Source organism: Gouania willdenowi, chromosome 17 (assembly GCF_900634775.1).
Source record: "Gouania willdenowi chromosome 17, fGouWil2.1, whole genome shotgun sequence".
Taxonomy (NCBI): domain Eukaryota; kingdom Metazoa; phylum Chordata; class Actinopteri; order Blenniiformes; family Gobiesocidae; genus Gouania; species Gouania willdenowi.
Window position 1 is genome coordinate 33,952,650 of NC_041060.1, and position 26,530 is coordinate 33,979,179.

General features: G+C 36.3%; 1 protein-coding gene and 1 pseudogene across 1 annotated transcript in view; one reads left to right on the top strand and one right to left on the bottom strand.

Moving 5' to 3' along the window:
• Window positions 1–13,283: 13,283 nt before the first annotated feature.
• The window catches only part of LOC114479317 (voltage-dependent R-type calcium channel subunit alpha-1E-like), a 127,970-nt gene continuing 114,723 nt past the window's right edge, over window positions 13,284–26,530 (bottom strand). Inside the window, 5 exon segments of the mRNA XM_028472947.1 lie at window positions 13,284–14,412; window positions 18,374–18,519; window positions 18,585–18,687; window positions 24,954–25,047; window positions 25,121–25,224. Coding sequence (XP_028328748.1) covers window positions 13,918–14,412; window positions 18,374–18,519; window positions 18,585–18,687; window positions 24,954–25,047; window positions 25,121–25,224 — 942 coding nt within the window. The 3' untranslated portion in view covers window positions 13,284–13,917.
• LOC114479893 (uncharacterized) lies at window positions 25,457–25,573 on the top strand (annotated as a pseudogene).

Here is a 26,530-nt window from a genome sequence, read left to right on the forward strand (position 1 = left end):
GCTGTAATAAAGTTTAACTGCAGAGCGCTGTCCGTTCATGGATTAATATCATAAATAATCTCAGGCTTTTACGCATTCACAGATTTGCTGCCAGCATTCCCTCCTGGTGTGCGCTGCACTTACAGTGTTGCTCTTTGCTGTCAGTATGGATTTAAATTCATTATATTTATTTGATCATGAGCTGTTTCTCCATTCATTGTAACGACGCTCGCTCTGCCAGGTTCTCCAATGTAGTGATTGGTCAGGGGAGCGCACACACAGCCAGGCTGAAATCACTTGGCTTAAATTAGCCTGTTGGTATCGTCCTTCGTAGGACAGCTTCTCTCAGACAGGGAATGTTTGGTTTGTTGAAGCCCGCTAACAGAAAGATATCCAGGATATGCTAATCTAGCTTTGTAATATAGCCCCCAAGTGTTTTTATTCTTGTTTTGAGTTTGTATGGAGTCATTTTGTGTATTTTTCTGACTGTTTGTGGGTTTTTTGTGATTTTTTTGTAGTAATTTTGTTGTCTCTTTGTGCATTTTGTTGTTGTTTTAGTGTGATGGAGTCATTTTGAGTTTTTTTTTTTTTCATTGTAGTTGATTTTTGCCATTTTGTTTCTTTTTATTGTTGGTGTGAGTGTGCTTAGAGTCATTTTGTGTATTTTGTTGTTGTTTCAACAACGAGCTTTACAAAATGACAACAAAAATACACAAATCGACTGTAATAACATACAAGATTGCAGCAAAATAACAAGGACACAAAAAATACACAAACACATTAGAAAAATATATAAAAACAACAGAAACACACAAAGATGTACAACATTAAAACAAAAATACAAGCAAAAAAAACTGAAATATTTACAAAATGACAAAATACAAAAATACACCAATATGTAAAGCAAAAGATTCAGTTAACATTGATCAGCCTGATATGTGATGTATCAACAGAAGTTTTCATTAGACTTCCACCCACGTGAACGTTACAGTTTGGTTTTTATTAGTCAACAAAAATAACAATATATTTTTATTTAGTTTTTGCTTCTGTCGTCGTAGTCTAGTTATTATCAATTAAAAAGATATATTCAACAAAAACTATGAGGAAAATTTTTAGTCAACAAAATTAACACTGGATCCACCAAATAAAAACATTTATCTCCAATTACATGCCACTATGCGCATTTCCTAAATATAAATAGAACAATCTATAAAAACATTCATCATATATCATTAGTATATGGGAGGGGTGTCAAACTCATTTTAGTTCAGGAAGTGCTGGTGTCACGTACTGTTTTTACCTCCGTACTGAGATTACAACCCTAACATAATCCAATAAACAAATTAAACACTGTTCACTTTGAAAACAAAAAAAACCAGAATGAATCAATTTTTTTTAGCAAAAAATGCATGCACATACATGCGCATATACAATGTGCACTCAGTACATGACACCGGCCCATAGACTCTTTGGCGCCCTAAGCAAAATTTTGTTTTGGCGCCCCGTTATGTGGCATTTTTTTTATACCAAGTAATTTATATTTATATTATTGTTATAACATTATCATCAGAATAATTTCTAACATTTGCATAGTGGTCTTCACCGCTTTTTTATTTTGATCAAAGGGTTTCACACACAAATAAAAGTCAATTTAAATATACACCTTAGTAACAGGTTCAAAATACAAATTATTAATATTATAAGAGTAAGAAATTGCACAAAAAAACAACAACAAAAATATATAAAGGTTAGCCTAAATAATAAAAAAAAAAACTAACAAACCAAACAATAATAGAATTTAAATAACTGCAGCTTAAAGACTTAAGTACACACTGTAAGTTTGCTACAGAAAAGAGAGATACATGTAAAGTGCCTGCTAGTGATGGTTTGGCTCTTCAAGTGTTCTTTCTCATTGAAATGTTTTACTATTGACACATTTTGTGAAAAGATGCAAAACTTCAGGAGTTAACATAACAATTCTAAAATTGCAGTAATGAACACACATCAGCCTGATGTGTGTTCATTAGTTCAACAGTTGTAGAAGTATTGGAAAAACTTTAGTGTTGTTTTCTGTTGGTACTTTATAAAGCAGCTTTAACCAACACAAGCAAAAGAAGCTCCATCCATCCATCCATCCATCCATCCATCTATTCATCCATCCATCCATCCATTCATCAATTCATTCATTCATCCATTCATCCATCCATTCATCAATTCATCTATTCATCTATTCATCCATCCATCCATCCATCAATTCATCTATTCATCTATTCATCCATCCATTCATCCATTCATCCATTCATTCATTCATTCATCCATCCATCCATCCATCCATTCATCCATCCATCCATCCATCCATCCATCCATCCATCCATCCATCCATCCATCCATCCATCCATCCATCCATCCATCCATCCATCCATCCATCCATCTATTCATCCATCCATTCATCAATTCATTCATTCATTCATTCATTCATTCATTCATTCATCCATTCATCCATCCATCCATCCATTCATCCATCCTCCTTGTTTTACTGCCAGTGAAGTCATCGATGACATCATTAAATTTCTTCAGTGAATGTGAAGAAGAAAAATATATATTAATGTGAACCCACTGGCTAGTTATAGGACATGCATGATGTGATTAGAAATGGATAAATATTTATATATATATACGTATATATTTTTAAATAGAATAAAAGCACATTTAAAATGTAGCACACATAACATTCATCTACTTTTATTTGCTATTTATTATTCATGAAATAGATTGACACAGAATACTAATATAACAAAAGTTTATATATAGTGTTATTAAATGTAAAATGAGAGATGAATAAATGATCTGCTGTACATTAGGTTTCCTCTGGACTCGTGTTCATTTTAACGTTCTAAAATAAATCTCACAGCAGGTGTTTAGGTCTCGGCTAAATTAGGAATATTAATGATGCTCTTAATAATGTATCCATCAATAATGTGTTTATCTACAGTATCTATAGATCAAGTAATTTAATATATATCATGATTAAAATAAATTAGGCCTCTGCTATCTCTGTTAAGGTAATCCTAATTGTGATGTCACTCTTTACATTTGCATATAAATACATAGTTATCTTAAAATGATGTTAAACTACAATAAAATAATCTAATAAAGCACTGTTGCCATGTAATCAATGTTTTTGTTAAGCTAGTATTTCATCTGTTTCTGTTTAGCACTAGCTGCTACTAGCTAACGCTCTGCTAGCTTGTTTGATAATGGACATTTAATTAGTCCCTGATAGTCCTAAAACACTGGCTAACCTCTGCCTTTTCCACGTTTTTCCTCCTCTTCTTTCAGTTTTTTAATTCCCTAGAAACCAGATAATAAGCCTTTTCTCACGTTCTCGTTCAGTTCTCACGCATGAGGTCAAAGGTCAAGAAGGATAAACTCTCCTTTTCTGACAGAGGTTTAGATTATTTTACCCATTGTAGCGTTGATTCCATGAAAGATTTTTTGCAGAAATGTGGCATCGGTCTCCAAGGCAGAAAGGCCGAGTTAGCTGCTAAAGCTAATGCTGCTAAAGCTAATGCTGCTAAAGCTAATGCTGCTACAGCTAATGCTGCTAAAGCTAATGCTGCTAAAGCTAATGCTGCACACAGGCTGAAAATTCAGGTTCTTTCTGACTTTTTAAACTGTTTCACTTCTCAGCCTGTTTAGTGTTCATCTTGTGCACTTCCTTCAAATGTGTAAATTGAATTAAAATAATATCTTAATAACAATAATCATGGACCTGGTTAGTATATGGTGTAGCTCGTAAATGTACCTTTTCACAGTGAGAACTCAGACTGTCCTTTTCATACGAGGAAATCTCACTTTTCAAAGAAACTGAAAAACACTTTTAAAACAATTACACAAGTCAAAAAAAGAAACTAATAATAAAGGTAAATAAAGAAAATACTTAACAATCATAAGTTCAAAGTTTGGGAGAAAGAATGTGGAAGCAGAGGAGGTTGTCACTTTAATATGACTACTTTCATCGGTTTTACAAAAGTGCTCAGATATCATTCCCAGGTAGAGTCTGTAAAACTATTTTTTTACTAGTTATTAATAATACTATCAAGTTTGGTGTGCTAATAATATCAGTGCTTCGGTTGTTTCATTTTAATGTTGTCATTCAGCTGATTTGGTGCCCCTGGCTGTGGCCCCCTTAGCATTTGCCTGTATTGCCTAAATAACGGACCGGCCCTGAGTTCAGGACCAAACAGGAAGTAGTTTGATCTTAAGTGGGTCACAGATGTTAGGCGGGAAAACAAGCAATTTAAACATTAATCTGTCCACCTGTTTGTACTTTACGCCAGTGTTTTTCAACCTTTTTTGAGCCAATGTTCATCTTTTCATTGAAAAAAAACCTCAAAAACCACCACCTGAAAATGTAAAACAATGAAACTTTGGAGCCTATATTAACAATATACAGTCATTGTTATCAAAGTGTATTGAATAGGAATCAAACCAAAATATATATATATATATATTTTTCATACTTTGTACACGTTGTGGGAGGGATAAAAGTAAGTTTGAAAAAAGTAATAATTAATATTACAGCTACAACTGAACTTTATTCTGTTATAATCTATTTATATATTCACAATAGTAATTGTATATTATGGAAGCCTGTTTCTGCCACTAAAAAAAATAAAAAATCACCAAGGAAAGTCATAATTATGAGTTAATAAAGTCATAATTATGAGTTAATAAAGTCATAATTATGAGATAAAAAGTCATAATTATGAGATACAAACTGCAGCAGTCTACCGACGTACTGGCCTGAACACATGGACTACTACAAAGGATCTTTCTTTTATCTTATACTGTTTTTTTCAGTGGTACTAGAAATGAAAGATCCTTGACTTTACTCTTCCATGTATCTTGATGATGTGATTAATGTTCAGAGAATCGTTAAACTGTACAAAGTGGATGCAGGCCTAAAAAAAGCCAGGCACCAGCGTATGTCGTGTCTCTAACTAAGTGCACTAAAGTTATTTATAATATTGATCATGATGATGCTAAAGTGATAGTGATTCTATCTCCAGCGTTTGCGTTTATAGCTTATCCTCACTAGTTTAGGCGGTGTGAGTACGGGTAATTTTAGTGTCGTGGGATGGATGTAAATATATGTGTTTAAAGTAAACAGTCGCTCCTTTCCTTTGTGGGGAGCTGAGTCTTTACTGAGGTAAACATTATTTAAAGTGACATCTGCTTCAAAGTGGTTCTTCCTGATGGAAAGCTTGAACAGGCTGTTGATGATGGAGGTGTTTTGAGGGATGTGTTATCAGAGTTCTGGATTGATTTCTATGAGCAGTGTACGATGGGAAATGAGTTCAAGATCCCCTACCTACGTCATGACTTTGGTAAAGCTGAATGGGAAAGCATTTACCAATAAAGCTTGCACCAGTACTACTTGAGCAAGCTGTTCTTGGGGTTGTGGAGAGTGATGTTGTGGATAGAGTCTGAACGAATCATTTTTGAAACTTGTCGTACAAATTTTGATGGTGTTGACCAAGAAGAATTGTTGGAAATATTGGATATTCACAGCTGCCGCAGGCTTCCAAGAGCTGGTAACTTTGAGCAAATTTTAAGGGAATTGGCTCATCAAAAACTTATTCAGGAGTAATTGAACAGTGGAGTAATATGCTTGCACCAGTACGATCAGAGTTGAAAGGGATTAGAGCTGCCTATGATGCACTACAGCCAACATCACGCAAGATCATTACTTACCCAAGTGCCCAGAATGCACAGGAGAAACAGATTATCAAGTATGTGAATGCGTATCTTCTAGAGTCAAACACCCAACATCTCTCTTATTTCCTGTGATTTTGCACAGGGTCAAATTTGTTCACTGAAAAGACCATCAGTGTCACTGTCACGCAACTAGAGGCCTTTCAAAGACATCTGTTGCTCATACGTGTGGCTGTTTCTTGGAGTTTCCTGTAAACTATGACAGTTACCCAGATTTTTGACACGAAATGAACAAAGTCTTAGAGAGCAATGTGTGGGTAATGGACATGTTTAAAATAAGGAGAGTTAAAAACAGGCAACTGACACCAGTGCAGTATAATGATGACCAATAAAATTGTAAACTGAGTGAAAGACGAAACATATTAAAAAAAGATTGAAATCCTTTTATTCTCTTTAGTTATTTTAAATCTGAATGAGTTTTAAAGACAACATACTGTGAAATTGATGAGTATCAGGATTTTGTCGTGTTTACAGCTTCTCTGAAAGTTAAAAGAAATAGGAACTCTTTAGTTTGATCCATACAGATAATCATGCAACACTTTTTTATTTTATATTTTTTGGGGGAAAGGTTGTTTATTTGTTGAGGAGTAATCCCCATATAAGAGAACCTAAAGAAACTGCATTTCTTTGTTGCACACATTGACTAATATGTGATTCAAAGATGATAGATTACTTTTATAGTTTGAATTACTTTAGAAAACAATTATTACTGGTTGCATTATTTAAATTTTTTTATTGTGATACTTCAAAGGGATTGTTGGGCCCAAAATTCAAATATACATACTGGTACATTTTTTCCAGCCCATCAACCAAACTATCTGCTGTTTCTCTTATTGGTCATTTTAAAAAAATACTTTAGAGTGTTTGAGTCCTGGTGTGAAACAAGGTGTCTGTATTTTTGGGGGCAACGTATTTCATTTAGTAATTTTCTTTTGCACTTTATACAATAGCTTTATTTAAAATATGGATTGCTTTAAAGGTATTTTTCTTATGTTTTCCTGAGAAAATGTGTTAATGTTTAACCTTGATCTACATCTGAATATTCAAAGCCTCACATGTAGTAAAAACAGACACTGATGTGTAACTTGGAATCATTGGTTCACCAGTTATACATACATTTTTACCATTCAGTTGTAGATAATACAATGCAAAGCATCTTATTTTGAAAGGATTATTGTGTTTCCTTCTTTAATTATGATTTTCTCTTTGTTGTCACAAGTTATATTAGTTAAACTGGGATTAAAATAAAAATGTGCAGTTCTATATAATATCATTCTTAATTAAACATTGAACCATAATTCAAAATAAATATTTAGGCAGTTTATTCAGTACTTAGATAATGTTGAAAATAGTGGAAGTACATAAAAAAAACTCTTCATTGCAAAATGTTTGTATGTTTCTTTGAAAATGTACAATAAAGATGTTTTCTTTCTAATCCCATGGATTTGATTTTTTATTATAGCATTTATCTTGGAAATATATAAAAAAAAAAAAAAGGGTTTATTTACAAATGGCATAATCTCTTTAATCTCTGTTTGTCATTGCATTATGACATGGTACACAGGTAATATACACTATACAGGTAATATATACTATACAGGTAATATACGCTATACAGGTAATATACACTATACAGGTAATATACACTATACAGGTAATATACACTATACAGGTCATATACACTATACAGGTAATATACACTATACAGGTAATATACACTATACAGGTAATATACACTATACAGGTAATATACACTATACAGGTAATACACACTATACAGGTAATATACACTATACAGGTAATATACACTATACAGGTAATATACACTATACAGGTAATATACACTATACAGGTCATATACACTATACAGGTAATATACACTATACAGGTAATATACACTACACAGGTAATATACACTACACAGGTAATATACACTATACAGGTCATATACACTACACAGGTAATATACACTACACAGGTAATATACACTATACAGGTAATATACACTATACAGGTAATATACACTATACAGGTAATATACACTATACAGGTAATATACACTATACAGGTAATATACACTATACAGGTCATATACACTATACAGGTCATATACACTATACAGGTAATATACACTACACAGGTAATATACACTACACAGGTCATATACACTATACAGGTCATATACACTATACAGGTAATATACACTATACAGGTCATATACACTATACAGGTAATATACACGATACAGGTAATATACACTATACAGGTAATATACACTATACAGGTAATATACACGATACAGGTAATATATACTATACAGGTCATATACACTACACAGGTCATATACACTACACAGGTAATATACACTATACAGGTCATATACACTATACAGGTAATATACACTATACAGGTAATATATACTATACAGGTAATATACACTATACAGGTAATATACACTATACAGGTCATATACACTATACAGGTAATATACACGATACAGGTAATATACACTATACAGGTAATATACACTATACAGGTAATATACACTATACAGGTCATATACACTATACAGGTAATATACACGATACAGGTAATATACACTATACAGGTAATATACACGATACAGGTAATATATACTATACAGGTCATATACACTACACAGGTCATATACACTACACAGGTAATATACACTATACAGGTAATATACACGATACAGGTAATATATACTATACAGGTAATATACACTATACAGGTAATATACACTACACAGGTAATATACACTATACAGGTAATATACACGATACAGGTAATATATACTATACAGGTCATATACACTACACAGGTCATATACACTATACAGGTAATATACACTATACAGGTAATATACACTATACAGGTAATATATACTATACAGGTCATATACACTATACAGGTCATATACACTATACAGGTAATATACACTATATAGGTAATATACACTATACAGGTAATATACACTACACAGGTAATATACACTATACAGGTAATATACACTATACAGGTAATATACACTACACAGGTAATACACACTACACAGGTAATATACACTATACAGGTAATACACACTATACAGGTAATATACACTATACAGGTAATATACACTATACAGGTAATATACACTATACAGGTAATACACACTATACAGGTAATATACACTATACAGGTAATACACACTATACAGGTAATATACACTATACAGGTAATATACACTATACAGGTAATACACACTACACAGGTAATATACACTATACAGGTAATATACACTATACAGGTAATATACACTATACAGGTAATACACACTATACAGGTAATATACACTATACAGGTAATATACACTATACAGGTAATACACACTATACAGGTAATATACACTATACAGGTAATACACACTATACAGGTAATATACACTATACAGGTAATATACACTATACAGGTAATACACACTACACAGGTAATATACACTATACAGGTAATATACACTATACAGGTCATATACACTATACATCCAACTCTATTTGATTGTTTATCAAATCTCTGAGTTTAATGTAGAGATTAATTGATTCACACATCGTTTGACATATTCAGATTATGCTCGGACATCAGGTCCACACAGATATTGAACACATCACTGTCACATGGAAAATCTTTGAATGTACTCTCATCAAGGCAAAGTTGTACTTTCTCCAGGTCCACGTGATGCAAAAAGTCTCTGCCTCCATCCAGGTGAGGAACTGCATGCAAAATAGAGGGACGTCCATGGGGTGATCTGGAGTTATGGACTTGATGAACTTTGTGGTTGTTCCAAGTCATTACAACCTCATTTATTTCATCCTGAAATAAGCAGTAGTAGTATTAATGTACACAAATAGTTAGGATCATGTGTGTTTTCATTATCACATTAACAAATGTAATAGTGCACCTAAGCTAGGTCCATGTAATGCATGTTATTCTTACCTGTATTTTTTGAAGAAAACAAAACTGGATCAAAGATTTGTCCAGAAATGTGTCTGAGAAGTAGCCATCTTCTCTCAGTTTGTCAAACAGGTCCATCCAAAACTGGGCACACTCACTTCACAGGATCAGCCACCATCTTTCAATCCACTGGTCCCTCCAGCAGTTATCACGGTATCTATGAAGTAGCCAGCAATGACCTTTGGATCATTGTTTGTCTTGTAAGCTTCAAGCCATCGCACTTTTCTGGAAAATCCATCAATGCATCCACTGATTCCAAATGGCTTAAGTTTGTCATAGCCATCGATATGCCAGACATAGTTTGGACCACGGTTGTGGTATACACGCCTTCACAGCCTGTTCTTTGAACGCAGATCTACACCTTCACTGTCCAATAGTTGTAGAAATATTCTAACAGTTTCTCTGTCAGTCACAATAACGTTTAGCCAACATTTTTGGTCCATCCATCTGTACCCATGGCACTGTCTCCATTTGATGTTCAATAAACTGAGCTACTTCAGCCACATCACTTTTATCCTCTCGACACCAGAGCGTTTACTCATCATATTTCTATGCAAGCAAACAAAGTATTTCATCATTTGTAAATCCCCGTCTAAAGTTGTCTTTGATAGTCTTATCAGCATCTCTCAGTGTCAGCTACTCACCACATGAACAAGCTGCTGTAAATGTGTTCATTCATTATAATTATGACTTTACTAACTCATAATTATGACTTTGTTTCTCATAATTATGACTTTCCTTAGTGATTTTTTAATTCTTTTTAGTGGCGGAAACAGGCTTCCATAATGTAGATATAGATATATAATAATAATAATTAATAATAATAATAAATACACATATTATACAATTTTATAATTACATTTTGTTTTATATTGTTAAACATAAGAGTGTGAGATTTGATCCAAAGGCTTTCATGGAGGGATTTGATGTTCAAGAATAAAACGAAACTAGAAATTTGTGCAGTTTTTCTTTTTAATGATTTATTTATTTATTTATTTTTTATCACAATGGCATATTTGCAGACAATAATTCATTTGTTCTCAGAAATGACTTCTTTTAGAACAATTAGGTGTCGCGACACAGTGGTTGAAAAACCCTGCTTTAGTTTAAACTATGTATAAATCTTAAATAAAGTGTGTAAAGCACCAAGTAATAAGTTTCATCATGTCATGTGAACAAAACATGGGAAAATTGCGATGCTCCAAATATTGTGGAGTTTGGTTGAATTTGTGTATTTAGATATCAGAGATGATTTATCTATAACTAAATTATTTTGTAAGTCAGACAATGATTCATGTTTTTTCTGTAGTTTTTAACTTTCTCCTTTAAAGCAGTGTTTCTCAAATTGTTTTATCTCAAGTTCCCTTTTTCTTATTTCTGAATAGTCCCCCCTTAAAACTATTTAAAAACATCTATAGATCATAATTATGGAATGAATGACTGATAACACACATTTTAAAGAATTTCATTTGGTAAATAGAAAGAAACACTATTTATTTAGTGCAGCGGTTTACAACCTATTTTGGATCGTGACCCCATTTTGAGATCAAGAATATCTGGTGACCCCAGAGACATTTTTTTTAGAATTAGTTTTTGATCATATTTGAGCTCATATATATATATATATTTATTTTTACTGCATTTTAGTTAAACTAGATTTATATTTTTCAAAGTGAAAGTATAGAAATACAGATTGTGTGTTGTTTTTAATTGTTGAAAAACGTACATTTACAAAAATCTATTTAAATTTTTTTAGAAATTTCTGGCGACCTCACAGTGGGTCCCAACCCCAATTTTGAAAAACTCTGATTTAGTTTCTCCTGATTAGATTTATTTCTATAATTTGTATCATTTCCGGTCATCTCACTGGGGCGGGACTAAAACTGACATTTTATTTGTTAATTTTCCTCTCTCTCTTTCTCAAGTACCCCCTGTAGTGCCATTGCGTACCCCTAGGGCTACACGTACCCCCATTTGAGAAACACTGGTCTCGAGGGCCAGTTTGGCCCTTGAGCTTGATACATGTGACATCCAGAGTTGTTAATAATGAGTTTCCAGAACCAACGGCGACATGATGACTGCACCTTTATTAGTATATACAACTTTTGTACAAATACAAACCCACAGATAAATTGCATTCCAGTTACGTATGATACACATCTTCATGGTTTTGGTTAAGTGAGTTTCACAGAAAAGTCTTTTCCAAGCAAATAAAACACAAACGCACAAACCTTAAAAAGAACGTCGTAACATATCCTCTGTTCTCGTCTCTAAAGATTACAAACATTAGCAAATCATCTGTACATTATTAGAATGTCATATTGGTAACGTTAGAAATTAGATGGCAATAGATGAAAGATGAGTTCACGTTAAAATTCAGGATTGCAGTGAATTAAAGGGCTGGAATGTTTATTAAAGGTCTGGGTTTAATGAGACATGACCTCTTAAAACGATCACCGTAAAATAACAATTTTTAATGGTTGAAAAAAGAGAAAATAGAGTGAGCTGTTTCCTTTTGAGCTTTTTAAATAAATGTGTGTGTGATAGTTACAAAGTATTTACACAACATGGTTCTTTTTTGTAGTTGATGTTTTTTTTTTTTTGGTGTTTTTTAAAAAGTTCACTTCCACACACCCCACAACTACATAGTGAATTTAAGCAACACAGAATAAATGGCACCAGTGAATCCAATCACCCCCACAATGGTTTGAGGAAAACCTATAGTACACTTCACCACCAGCAGGGGGAGCACAGGGAAATCAGCCACAGTCAATCCTCATTGGATGGTTGAACGTTCAATGTGTAAACACTCAAAGTGCAGATGATTGTCAGCAGAAGGTTTTCATCTGTGTGTGTGTGTGTGTGTGTGTGTGTGTGCGTAGCTTAAAGGGATCCTCCACCGTTTTTACAAATGTGGCCTAAAATCTTCTAAATGCCCTTATTAGATCTATGTCTAAAAAACGCATTATATTATGCATTATATTTATTTAATAGCCTTTTAAAATAGGACAACTTTACAGTTTTAGAGCCTGTGTTAAAACCATGTGATTGATGATGTCACAGGGCCCCACTGCCTGTAAACATCCCATTGTTTTCTGTTGAAGTGAAACATTCAGCCTGATTTTTACATCATTTAACAACTTTTTCAGTCACAATAACAACTTGTGCTGCTTTTGGTTGCTTTAAATAATCAGGAGAAGATGATTGAACCCTCTTTTGTTTACTGAAAGAGTGGATTGTGAGTGAATTCTGATGCACAGAACAAGCGCATTCCTGATTCCCTGGGGTTTGTACCCCTTAATGGTGCGTGGAGTGACGTTTGCACACGTTTTAATACCCCTAAACCTTTAGTGAATCCACTCCTGAGAGTAAAGCCTTCATTGACCTTCAGGGGTAAAATAATAATTGTAATTCTAATTGGAAAGTAATTGGAAAAAATGCCGGTCACCGTAATAATAATTTGTAAGTTGTAATTGAACGTGGATAATTGAAGACGTTATTAATGTTAAAAAGATGTTATTTAATGCTGACTGACATGAAACAAGGAGTAAAAATGAAGAAGTGAAGAAATGAACTGAAACATTAACTTAAAGATAAATAAATAAAGACTGAACGCAAAAAAGAAAAATCCTATTCTGCAGATTACAGAATGCAGGGAGTAAAATATGCAAATGTTACCATAACGTACACCTACTCAGCTTGTTGTTCTGAGTGCTATTGTGTACATGAATAACTAGCCTTTCCAGATTAAATGTTTATTTTTGATCTTACAGTCCAGTGCGACTTATATGTATATATTTATATACTGTATATCCTTAGAACCATTGGCCACAGCTGGATGATATCAAGCTAACTATCTGGGATAAATGCAGTGAGGAAACCCTGACGACAAAGCCTGTGTATTTTCTGAATAAATTACATTTGAGCGGAGCGAGGTGAAAGCTGATTGGATGCTGTTGATTGTCGGGGGTTAGCGTTGTAAATGCGCTTTGGTCGTATTTCCTGTGCGTTCCTTCCTCAAAGTTTCCTGATTCCCTTTCAGAGATCAGCGTGAATCAGCATCTACAGTTCCAGTAAGTGTTTGAGTTCTAAAGCAGTCACAGTAGCTGTAGCGTTCCCCCGCCATCCTTCAACACGTGGTCTGCGGCCCTAGCACCGGTCATCCTCCTCCATGTCGCTCAGAGGGTCACAGCCGGGCACGGAGGCAGTTTGTGCCAAGCGTTTCCGGAAGTGTCCGTTGGGGACCTGCCAGCCGGACCTGGAGCGGGGGCGGGCCGTGCTGATGGTGTTGGAGCGTCCCAGGCTGCACGCCACCGCCGCCTCAAAGGTCAGCGTCTCCATCGGGCCAGAGGGATCCGGGCTGTGCTCGTCGTCCTGGGAGGCCAGGAACGGCTCCGACGGGTAGCGTCGAGGCGGAAATGCTTCAAGGTCGTCGTCGCAGGCCACACCCTCCTGGACCGCCCACTGTGCACGTCTCACGGTCTCTGGGCTACCCCGGTCGTCCTCGTCCTCCTGCGCGTGGCACACGAGCGGTGAGTAGGAGACCTGTGGATGAGAGCGGGGCGGGGTCTGCGAAGGAGGCCGGCGCCCACTGGGTGTGCTGGACTCAGAGGTGGAGGGTACTGGACTCTCTGAGCTGTTCTCCTGCAGAAAAACAAACCAAAGGCTTCATCGAAGGCTAACGGCAGCAGCAGGGTTAGCTAAACATTTCAAACACTGGATTTACTGTTAATGGTAGAAAGATGGAGATCACGTTTTATGAATATTGGGCTGTTACTTTAATGCGAGAATTGTGAATAATTTATTACAGAAAAAAAATAGCGCACTAAAAAAAATAATGCCGTTAATTGCTTATTCATATAGCGACTAACATCTCAATGCTAAAAATGTAGCAGCTAGCACCTCAATGCTAAACATGTAGCGACTAGCATCTTAATGCTAAACATGTAGCAGCTAGCACCTTAATGCTGAACATGTAGCAGCTAGCACCTCAATGCTAACTATGTCGCAGCTAGCACCTCAATGCTTAACATGTAGCAGCTAGGACCTCAATGCTAAACACATAGCAACTAGCACCTCAATGCTAAACATATAGCAACTAGCACCTAATGCTAAAAATTTAGCAGCTCGCATCTCAATGCTAAACATGTAGCGACTAGCATGTCAATGCTAAATACGTAGCAGCTAGCACCTCAATGCTAAACATGTAGCGACTAGCACCTCAATGCTAAACATGTAGCAGCAAACACCTCAATGCTAAACATGTAGCGACTAGAACCTTAATGCTAAACATGTAGCAGCTAGCACCTCAATGCTAAACATGTAGCAGCTAGCACCTCAATGCTGAATATGTAGCTGCTAGCACCTCAATGCTTAACATGTAGCAGCTAGCACCTCAATGCTAAACATGTAGCAACTAGCACCTCAATGCTAAACATGTAGCAGCTAGCACCTCAATGCTAAACATTTAGCGACAAGCACCTCAATGCTAAACATGTAGCAGCTTGCACCTCAATGCTAAACATGTAGCGACCAGCACCTTAATGCTAAACATGTAGCAGCTAGCACCTCAATGCTGAACATGTAGCGACTAGCACCTCAATGCTAAACATGTAGCAGCTAGCACCTCAATGCTAAACATGTAGCGACTAGCACCTTAATGCTAAACATGTAGCAGCTAGCATCTTAATGCAAAACATGTAGCAACTAGCACCTCAATGCTAAACATGTAGCAGCTAGCATCTTAATGCAAAACGTAGCAGCTCGCACTTCAATGTGAAACATGTAGCAGCTCGCACCTCAAAGCTAAACATGTAGTGACTAGCACCTCAATATAAACATGTAGCAGCTAGCACCTCAATGCTAAACATGTAGCAGCTAGCACCTCAATGCTAAACATATAGCAGCTAACACCTCAATGTTAAACATATAGCAGCTAGCACCTCAATGCTAAACATGTAGCAGCTAGCACCTCAATGCTAAACATGTAGCGGCTAGCACCTCAGTGGTTCTCAAACGTTTTTAACTCAGCGGTTTCTCTTACTTTTGAATCCAAGTACCCACTTCTGTCCACTACTACATTTTGCTCAGAATTCTGTAAAAAAAAACATCTATAGACCAGTGAATCTCAAATGGGGGTACGTGTACCCCTAGGGGTACGCGATGGCAATACAAGGGGTACTTGAGAGAGATTGAATGGAAAATGAACAAAAATCAATCTATTCAGGAGCCATTCAATCAGTGTTTTTCAACCTTGGAGTCAGGAACCATGTGGGGTCGCCAGAAATTTCTGAAAAATTTTAAAAGATTTTTTTTTTATGTTTTAAATTTTTAAGAAAACAACACAGTCTTAAACAACTGCTTTTCTATATTTTCATTGTAAAATATAAATCTAGTTCAACCAAAATGTAGTTATAAAAATATCTGAGCTCAAACATGATCAAAAACTATTTCTAGAAAAAAAAATGTCTTTGGGGCCAGAAATTCTTTATCAAAATGGGGTCACAATGAAAAAAGGTTTGTTACCACTGCACTAAATAAGTAATGTTTTTTTTCACTTACTTTCCAAAATGAGATTATGTAAAATGTGCTTTATCACTAATTAATTCCTTCATTATGATCTACAGTTGTTTTAAATAGTTTTCTATCAGCAAAGGGAGACTTGGATTTAGAAATTAAAAAAAATGGTACTTGAGTCAAACTCGTTTGAGAACCACTGCTTTAGAACATAATGATAGAATAAATGAGTGATGACATTTTAAAGAATCTTATTTTGTAAATAAGTGAATTAACCCATAGTTCTTCTTGAATTAATTTATTTCTGTAGTTTTTTATAATTTATGGTAATGTTCCTCCTAATGTGGGACCAAGACTGATCATTACTATTAACATTGTGTGTTTTTGTGTATTTTGCTGTTGTTTGTCTGTTCTTTTTATTATTCAGTATATTTTCTCTTATTGTGTGTTTTGTTGTCCTTTTGTGTGTGTTTTTAGTGACGTTTGGTGGTTTATGTCGTTTTGCAGGTTTCACAGTTTTTTGTGTATTTTGTTGTGATCTTATGTATTTTTCTCTCTTAGTGCGTGTGTGTTTGGTGTAATTTGGTGTATTTTTTTGTTGTTTGTTCTTAGTTTTATTTTTTAGTATATTTGTCTCTTATTTTGTGTGTTTTTGTTGTCGTTTTGTGAGTGGCTGAGGGGTGTTCCATAAAGGAGGGTTAACAAACTCTGAGTCTATCCATAAACTCTGGGTCAACAAACCCCGCGATGGGAAACTCTGTTTATCTGATTCCATTACAGCTGGTATGAAGTGGGTTAATAAACCCTGAGTATGTAAACCTTGGGTTACTTACGTGCACACGTGTGATAAAAAGCCATCATCAATGGATCAGAGATTATTCGAGCTGCCATGGCAACCACCCGGAATAGAGTGATTTATTCACCGTAATGGGTGAAATAAGCCGGTGTTTGAGGAATATGAGCCTGTTCTAAAGGTGTGTTCAGTCTTCAGTGATTATAGTGGCTTAAATCACCCGTAATTAGTCACACTTTTTGGTCGCTTCATCACTTTATTGCTTCAGTGACGTGACAAGCGGTGAGTAATATGAATAAAATGTGTCTGAGGAGACGTGTCAGCAGCATAGGATGTCTGCATAGAGAGTCCTCCTGTTACACTGGATATAAAGACAGTAAATGCTGCTTCATATCTAATCAATTATATTGATTTTTAATGTAATATTGTCGCCAGAGTCATCTCAACGTCCAAAAAATATGTCATAAAGAAACACTGAAGTGGGACGGGAACCCGTAACCCATCACTTCCAAGAGCAGCATCACAATTCACTACGCCATCATAACTTCATAGATGTGTGATTTACAGATTTAACTGTATAACAATATAAAACAATAATCGAGCCTTAAAAGGGGATTTATTTAAATGATCATCTCCTCCTTTATATTATCCACAGGTTTTTACTACAGACGTCAGTAAATGTTTTAATGCAGATCAACCTCTCAGCGTCTGTCACTAAATGATCTACATCTACAATGTTAGAAAGAAAACTACCGTTATCACAAAAAAAAAATAAAAAAATGTTAAATCAACACAACATTAGTAATGATGTGAACACGTCTGTGGTGTTTGATGTTACTAATGTATTTCAGAGAAAAGTGTTAAGGTTCATTAAAATGTTCAGAAACGGTGTTCAGGTGGGCGGAGCCAGGTAGAAACCCAGGGTTTCTTTGATAAAACCTGTCAGCGACCAGGTTTAGTTCACGGACAATGTTGCCATGGTAACATACTCAGAGAAGAACATACATCGCGTTTAGAATGAGATACTCAGAGTTTCCCTCATTTGAGCCTGAACATACTCAGAGTTTGAACATAACCAGCTTTATGGAATAAACCTCTGGTAATATTCATGCTTGGTATACACAGTATACATACAGTATATATATATATATACTGTATATACATACAGTATATATATATATATATGTACTCCACTAATAAAAAACATATTTCTAAGGGTAATGGAAACAGCTAAAATGGCCTGGCCCCGAGCATTGCTGTGCAGCATCTAGAATCTAGTAACCGTGTGTGACAGACCTGTTTAATCTGAGCTCTCTCCAGGCTGAAGGACTGAGACTCATGTTGACGTCTTTCCTCTGAGTTGCATCGAGAAGCGTCGGGCGACAAAAGGTTGCGTTGCTCTTTGGATCGACCGCGCTCACTCAGTCGTTCAGAACGAGCCACTGATCAAAGGAGACAAAGGGGTTGAGAGTCATGTGTGGTGCAGAGAGACGAGTGTTTGCGTTACCGGCTGCTTTGTAGCTCTTGTGACGTGGTCGATACAAACGCTCGGGGCTTTTCTCGTCCTCGTCTTCGACGGCGGAGGCTGAATGTTCTACAACGTCTGCTGCCTAGTGTGTGCAAACACAACAAACAAGTTCATCTCAGACTAAACCACTGGTTCCAAACCTTTTCTGGGTCGTGACCTAAGGCTGGGCGATATGGACCCAAATTCATATCTCAATATTTTTCTCAAAATGGCGATACCACATAAATCTTTGAATGAAGCTGTATTTTTCAACCTTCAAATGGGGTCGTCATAAAAAACAAAAATACATCAAAACGCCACCTTCTCAAATGTGAATCTAGTCCAAATAAAATACAGTACAAAAATATCTGAGCTCGTGCATCTACAGTAGTCACTTTGTGCATTAATCCAGGCTCAACACAATATCACAAACCTGATCAAAAAATAATTCTAGAATTAGTTAATTCTAGGTTGTCAGAAGCTTGTGATATCAAACCAGTGCAATAAAATCTGACCAGGAAGTCTGGGTTAATTTTGCTGATGCCAAAAGCCACACAGGCTCATTTATTAACATTTATTGATATAGGTGTAATTTCCTATATTGCCAAAACAGAAATTGTGATATATCTTGACACTCCATATATTGCCCAGGCCTAACGTTGACCCCATTTTATATCACACATTTCTGACAACCCCAGAGACTTTTTTTGTAAAAATTACATAAACACTTTCCTTGAAGTTTGGCTGACATTACGCTGTCATTATTATGACATAACACCAGTCATTAGCATGAATAAGGTGTTATGAAGCCTATCATTAAAGTGTAACTAAACCCCAAAACCTGCTGAATACAAATGTTTTTGGGTATTAAGTAGTGCTGATAATGGATCCTGGTCCAAATCTCAAGATTTTAGTCAAAGTATTTCAATTTGTCATATTTAGTTGTAAAATGTCTGAGTGACTGCCCTCTATGGGTTGAAGCCAGGCTATTACAATAGATTGTTTGTATTTGCTGAGAACAAGATCATGTGATGTTTTAAAACCATGTTGCTTCACAAAAAAACAATATTAGCTCCACCCCTTTTATAAAAATTACCACCTGTGGTGAGGAGGTTGGATTGAGAGAAGAGTGAATAGAGAGGTACAGTATAATGAGTAAGTAGCTAGTTAGCATAGCATAGATTTTTCATTGGATATTTGATAGTATAGACTAATCCAGGAGCCCCGCCCATAATCAAGACAATTTTTTAATTTCCCTCCTAGTGGCGAGTCATGAGAAAGCAGGGGTTAGTTACTCTTTAAGTGTCGTTTGTTACCTTAACCTCATAATATAGACGCAAAAAATTAGATGGAACCGCACGACCGGCAGGTTTGACCGATACGTACAAAATTCGCCACATATATTATTGACCCCAGGATGAGCAAAAAGTTACATTATGACCACGCCCAAAACCAGACAGGATGTCAGCCATCTTGGGTCAAAGGTCAAAAATGGCGTTTCACCCTGGAAACGCATTTGCGCGAACTAATCTGAGGGGCTTAATCCGATTTGCTTCAAACTTGTTCAGAACACTGAACACTGAAGATTAAAAGTCATCAAAGGACTTTGCGTATCTCTAGCGGTTTGGTCGTGGCGCCACCAGAAAGCTGCAATGTTAAATTTCGTTAGCACACCACATTTAATAAAAATCTCTTTAAAAATAACTCTGACACAAATTTTGATCAGCTTCAAATTTCACACAATTAATATTTGCCCAAACCTAATCATGAATGCCTTAAAACATTTCCCATCATGCCTTGTGTTTTTGACTGGTGCCATTTACGGTCATGTTCACTGTTAGCAACTATAGCGCACCTTAATAGAAAAAATGCATATAACTAAAGTTCAAACTGCATATTTGATACACATGATGTAGTGTTGTGTTCAAGACCACACTATCCAAGACCAGAATGCACCGAGACCAAGACAAGACCAAGACTTTCGGGCGCCGAGACCGAGTCAAGACCAAGACCGAGACAAGCCGAGACCAAGACCAAGACCATAAACATTTTTTTTCAATTTAAAAAAATATATAAATAAATAGAATTATGGCAAGGTTCAACAGTTAAATAACATCTCTCTTTAATTTTAGTTTATTTTAAATACATTTGACAGATAAAAAAGGTGCCTGGAAAAAATTAACTAAAATATTAAAACTACTACTGCTACTGATAAATTCACAATTATTCTACATATTTGAAAACAAGATTTTTATGTCTGATGAATGTACAGCAAGTGTTTAAAAGCATTTCTGCCAAGAAATAATGATTCTTGATTCTGATTCTTTGAGTTGTGCAGGTCAACAGGTCACAGATTTCACAAGATATTTTTTTAGTTTGAAAAAGCCTTTACACAGGTTATTTTTATTAATTCACTTAGTTGATATAGTTTAATTTGGTTGCTGTAATATAACTAGGATATTCAATTAACAAAGGTTTCCAACTGTAACTGTACAAGTGAAACTTTCTGAAATAAAACTACAAGCAAGTTGTCAGCAGTGTAAAAAACATAGATCTACAGGTAGATGTGAAACTAAATAAAACAAACTCAAACACTGGAACAGTCATGTGACAAATTAATCAATAGTTCTTGTTGAGAATTATTATTATTATTCTGGATACAGTGGAAACAGAAACTATAAAAAATAATTATATTGTGAACCTGTTTATATTGTAGGGAACATATTATATACATAAATGTAATTGGAGTCTAAAGACACAAAAAACACCACTTTAAAAAGATAATAGACTAATATAAGACCTCTTTACAGTTATTTGACTCATTCTGTGCTAGTGCAACTCTGCGGCGATGACGCGCTGGTGACGACATAAACCAAAATGGCGGCGGCCCGGACTACAGCCAACATTATGTAATAAAAGCCTTAAAAGACATGGATATAATGAAAAGAGTGGATGGACAGAGGCATAAACATGCAGACTTTCACACGGACACACACGGACTTAATAAACACACACAGACCTCAGTAAACACACACAGACTTATTAAACACACACAGACTTATTAAACACACACAGACTTATTAAACACACACAGACTTATTTAACACACACAGACCTCAGTAAACACGGTAAACGGAACAGGCTTCACCGGTCGGCTGGCACTAGGACCCAGAAGCAGAGTAAGTGCGTCCCCTATCCAGCCTTCACAGGCTGTAATATCATCAGTTTATCATTTTACCAGTTGTTAGAGCTACTGTCTTTACCAGGGAGATAATATTTATTACTGATGATTGTTTTCTGGAGTTTTACTGGGATTTTTACCAGTGATTAGTTCATATCTACCTTGCGCTCCGCGGTCCAAACTGACACCGTAGCCACACACACGTATGAGTGTCACACACGTCACTCAGTCACATTAAGGAAGGTTGTGGTCATTATACGGGGTGGATTAAATAATGAATGAAGGATTGTTTTATCCTGTTCTTCTCCGTGTTATTATCACATTATAAAAAAGTTTAAAAATAGCAGGAATTAGTGCTGGTCTCGAACGGTCTTGACGGAAAATCCCGAGTCCGAGACAAGACTGAGTCAAAATGCTTCAGAGTCCGAGACGAGACCAAGACCTTTAAAATTTGGTCTCGAGACCAAGACCGGTCTTGACCACCACAACACTAACATGATGGTTGTCCATCCCTAAACAAGACTCAATGTGAAAATTACCCATCATGCCGCGCGTTCTCAGATGGCGCCACTTATAGTGTCGTCTGATGCTAACAGCTCTCGCGGAAAGACTATATATGTCGTGTTAACATCAAAATAGTGTCGAATGAACCTAATAAGATGTTCAGAGGGAGGGGCCTATAATGTCACTGAAAAATCCTTTGCTATTTTCAGACTCTGATCCTGATATTGATGCACTGTGAAACTCTTTCTAAGTCATAATGGTCTGTGTCAGTTGCCATGGTTACAGCTTAACTGAGTTACTTGTGATTGATTGATTGATTGATTGATTGATTGATTGATTGATTGATTGATTGATTGATTGATTGATTGATTGATTGATTATACTTTATAGTCCCTGAGGGGAAATTCAGTTTCAGTTACATCCCGACCAAGAAATATGAAGGACAATAACATGGTGATATGTTATTGGGGAGCAGCGCTCCGTTTCTTAGGTACTTGTAGTGAATTTTAAAATCCCAATAACTCTGACAAAGTTCGATCTGCTTCATATTTCACACAAATGACAAATGCCCGAGTCTATTCATGACTGCTCGGAAACATTTCCCAACATGCCTTGCGTTCTCGACTAGCGCCATTTTCCTCGCCATCACATTAAAAACGCTAAATCTTGGCTGTTTTTGATGGATTTGCAACAAATTCGCTGAGATTGATTTTTAACTTTATACTGGTTTTAACCAATACTACTGTGTAAACAGGCCTTCTTACTGGTTTTTCCTGTTCTACTGCATTATCATTGCTATTGCTAGGTTAATGCTAATACTAGGTTAATGCTACTGCTAGGCTAATGCTAATGCCAGGTTACTGCTAAGGCTTGGCTGATGCTAATGTTAGCCGAAGGTTAATTCTAGGTTAATGCAAATGCTAGATTAATGTTAATGCTAAGTTTATGCTAATTCTAAGCTATTACCAGCTAATTCTTATGCTAGGTTATTGCTAAAGCTAGGCTAATACTAGTGTTAGCCCAATGCTAATGCTAGACTAATGTTATTGCTAGGTTAATGCTAACACCAAGTTATTGTTAATGCTAGGCTAATGCTAATGTTATCACAATGCAATATCTCTTCTGCTGCTATTTCTTGGTTAATGCTATTGCGAGGCTAATGCTAAAGCATTTTCAATGCAATATCTCAGCTGTTTTTCCAATTTGCACCAAATTCGTTCAGACCAAACCCTAATCCCCAACATTGGGATACGTGACATTGGGTTACTGACCTCGGCCACTTCTTCGGACCCTACGACGCTGCTTGAGGCATTGATTATATTTGTAATTGAAATATCAGTTGATGTGATTGTATTTGTATTTTATTGTCATCTCTGTGGACCCCAGGAAGATTAGCTGGTTACTACGGTACCAGCTACTGGGGATCCTTAATAAAAAATACAAAAAAATAAAAATAGATAAATAAATAAAGAAAAAACCCTAACCCTAAGCGGATGGCTGCCACCTCTGAACCATATCTTTCTATAAAAAAAAGAGGGAGTTTTTTTTTCCCACTGTCGCTAAATGCTTGTTCATGTGGATCTTGTTAGGTTCTTTCTTTCTTACTATGGACTCTATATTTTGTTCAGCGCACTGAGATGACTTTGTTATAATTTGTGCTATATAAATAAAGTTGAATTGATTTGAATTAACCCCTAACCATAACCCCTTACCCTTTGTTACCCCTAACCAGGGTTGGGGTGAATTACAATTTTCAGCTACAATTACATTTACAATTATCCATGTTCAATTATGATTCCATTACGATTACGGAAAGCGTCATTTTTCCCCTGAAAGTCAATTACAAATATTTTCTCAATTACTGAATTTCAAATACAATTTTACTAACTCAATTATACAGTGCTAAAAAACCAAAGTGCTTTACTAATGATCGCATGTTGTGTCTCTTTAGTAAGTATTTTGGTATACCGTATATATGTTGTCATTTAAAGGCCTATTGTGATGATTGTATATGCTTTGTTTACGATGTTGTTTAGGCATCTTTACATTTATATTTTAGTGCATTAATTATAATATCTATAACTCTAATAACTATAAACTCTTTACGAAACATCAGTTACATTCACAGTATTGTTACTATGTAAAATTGTATCGCCCCTGTTTAAATAAAATTCTATTATATCCTAACTCTAACCCTTCTAACCCCTCCCACCTGTATGGGTGTGAAGATTCACTGACAAGTAGTGGGAAAAGTTTATATATAGCTATATATTAAAAAATAATAATTACAAAAATATAATTCTAGTTTTTATTGTTATTTAATTATTTAATTATTATACTGAATACAGTTGCTTGAGATTACGTGATGGTGTTTTCATTTACAATAATAATTTTTACTAGATTTATATTTGAGGAACCCTGTCCAGGGTGTACCCCCGCCCAGCGCCCAATGAGAGCCGGAGACTGGCACCGGCAGACCCCCGCGACCCTGACAAACAGGAATAAGTGGGTCTGAAAATGGATGGATGGATATTTGAGGAAGTGAAAGTATAGAACACAGTTTTTATCAATTACTAAACATTTCAGATGACCCAATTAGAGTTCCGGGCGACCCCACATGGTGTCACGACCCCAAGGTTGAAAAAGACTGGATTAAACTCTATTTGTTTCACAACAGAACGGACCTGCTGCTGGGCGCCATCAAGCTCTGCACTGATTGGCTGCAGAAACAGCTCCTGGGGCGAGATGGGGCTCAGGGCCACAAAGCCTCCTCTGGTCCTGAAGCAGAGCAAACACACAATTATATTAGAACTACGAGCACAGAGCACTGACCAGCAGAGGACAGACTCACAGGGCGGAGCCTGCGCTGTGCGCCATCAGAGGCAGCGGCTGATCGGACAGGATGTCCTCAGGGAGGGCGGAGGCGTCCAGACGTTTAAACATCAGTTTACTTTTCTGAAACACAAACACACAGCTACACATCAGCAGAGGTGGAAAAAGTCCTAGTCTACAGTACTCAAGTGAAAGCATAGATACTTGAATGTATTGAAGTTGCTCCCTTACTTGAGAAAAAGTAAAAAAGTACATACATATATTAAAGCAAGGACCGTCTGTCTGTGGAGCGCATGTCGCCCTGACGTAGTGTTTGTTTGACCTGAAACTTTTTTTAAAGCTTGCACACACGCCGAGTGTGTGCCACACCAGCCTGTCATTGCCCGATCCCATTAGATCTCGGAAGCTAAGCACGTCTGGGCCTGGTTAGTAGTTGGATGGGAGACCACTGAGAATTCCAGGTGCCTCACTGGTATCTGTCATTGTGTCCTTGGGCAAGGCACTTCACCTACATTGCCTAGTATGAATGTAGTGTGTGAGTGAGTGTTGGTGGTGGTCGGAGGGGCCGATGGCACACTATGGCAGCCTCGCTTCCGTCAGTCTGCCCCAGGGCAGCTGTGGCTACAATAGTAGTTTACCACCACTAAGTGTGGAGTGAAAGAATAATGCCTTAATTCTGTAAAGCGACTTTGAGTGTCTATGATAAAGCGCTATATAAAACTGATGCATTATTATTATTATCCATTATTATGGACTTATTTGGATATTACATTCTAAAACGTTTATTTTCATTTTATTTTGATATCACATCAACGTGGTTTACACCTGACGGGCGGATAGATCGGAGAGGGGGGAGGGCCTTCTGAGCAGCCGCACTCACACTGATATACTAGCAAAGCTGTCAAGTCTCACGTATTGGGCCTGAGACATGCATTTCAACCTGATGTGAGTCACTGAGTCTCACCCACACCCACACACACACACACACACACACACACACACACACACACACACACACACACACACACGTCAGTCTACTCGCTAAGGTACATCTGTTTGTATATTAATTACTAACCTTGGATGATAAGCACCCCTGCACTATGAAATGTTAAATGCTAAATAAATAGTTTTATGTATGTGTCTTTTATCACATTCTACCTAAACCGCAGCATTGGTGCAAACTTCATCAATTTATCATGTTCATGTCCCATAGAATTAAACCAGGGAAATCACACACACTATTTTACTTTGCACCCACAAATAAACCCTTTATAACACTACAGAGTACAGAGTATGTACACCTCTTTGTACATCCAACCTTCAAACACATACTCATTTGGCCATAATTGACAACTCTACTTAAGCTCCCACATGAATACGGACTTCCAACAGGCACTGTTGGAAGTCCGTATGCTACTAAATGTACTTA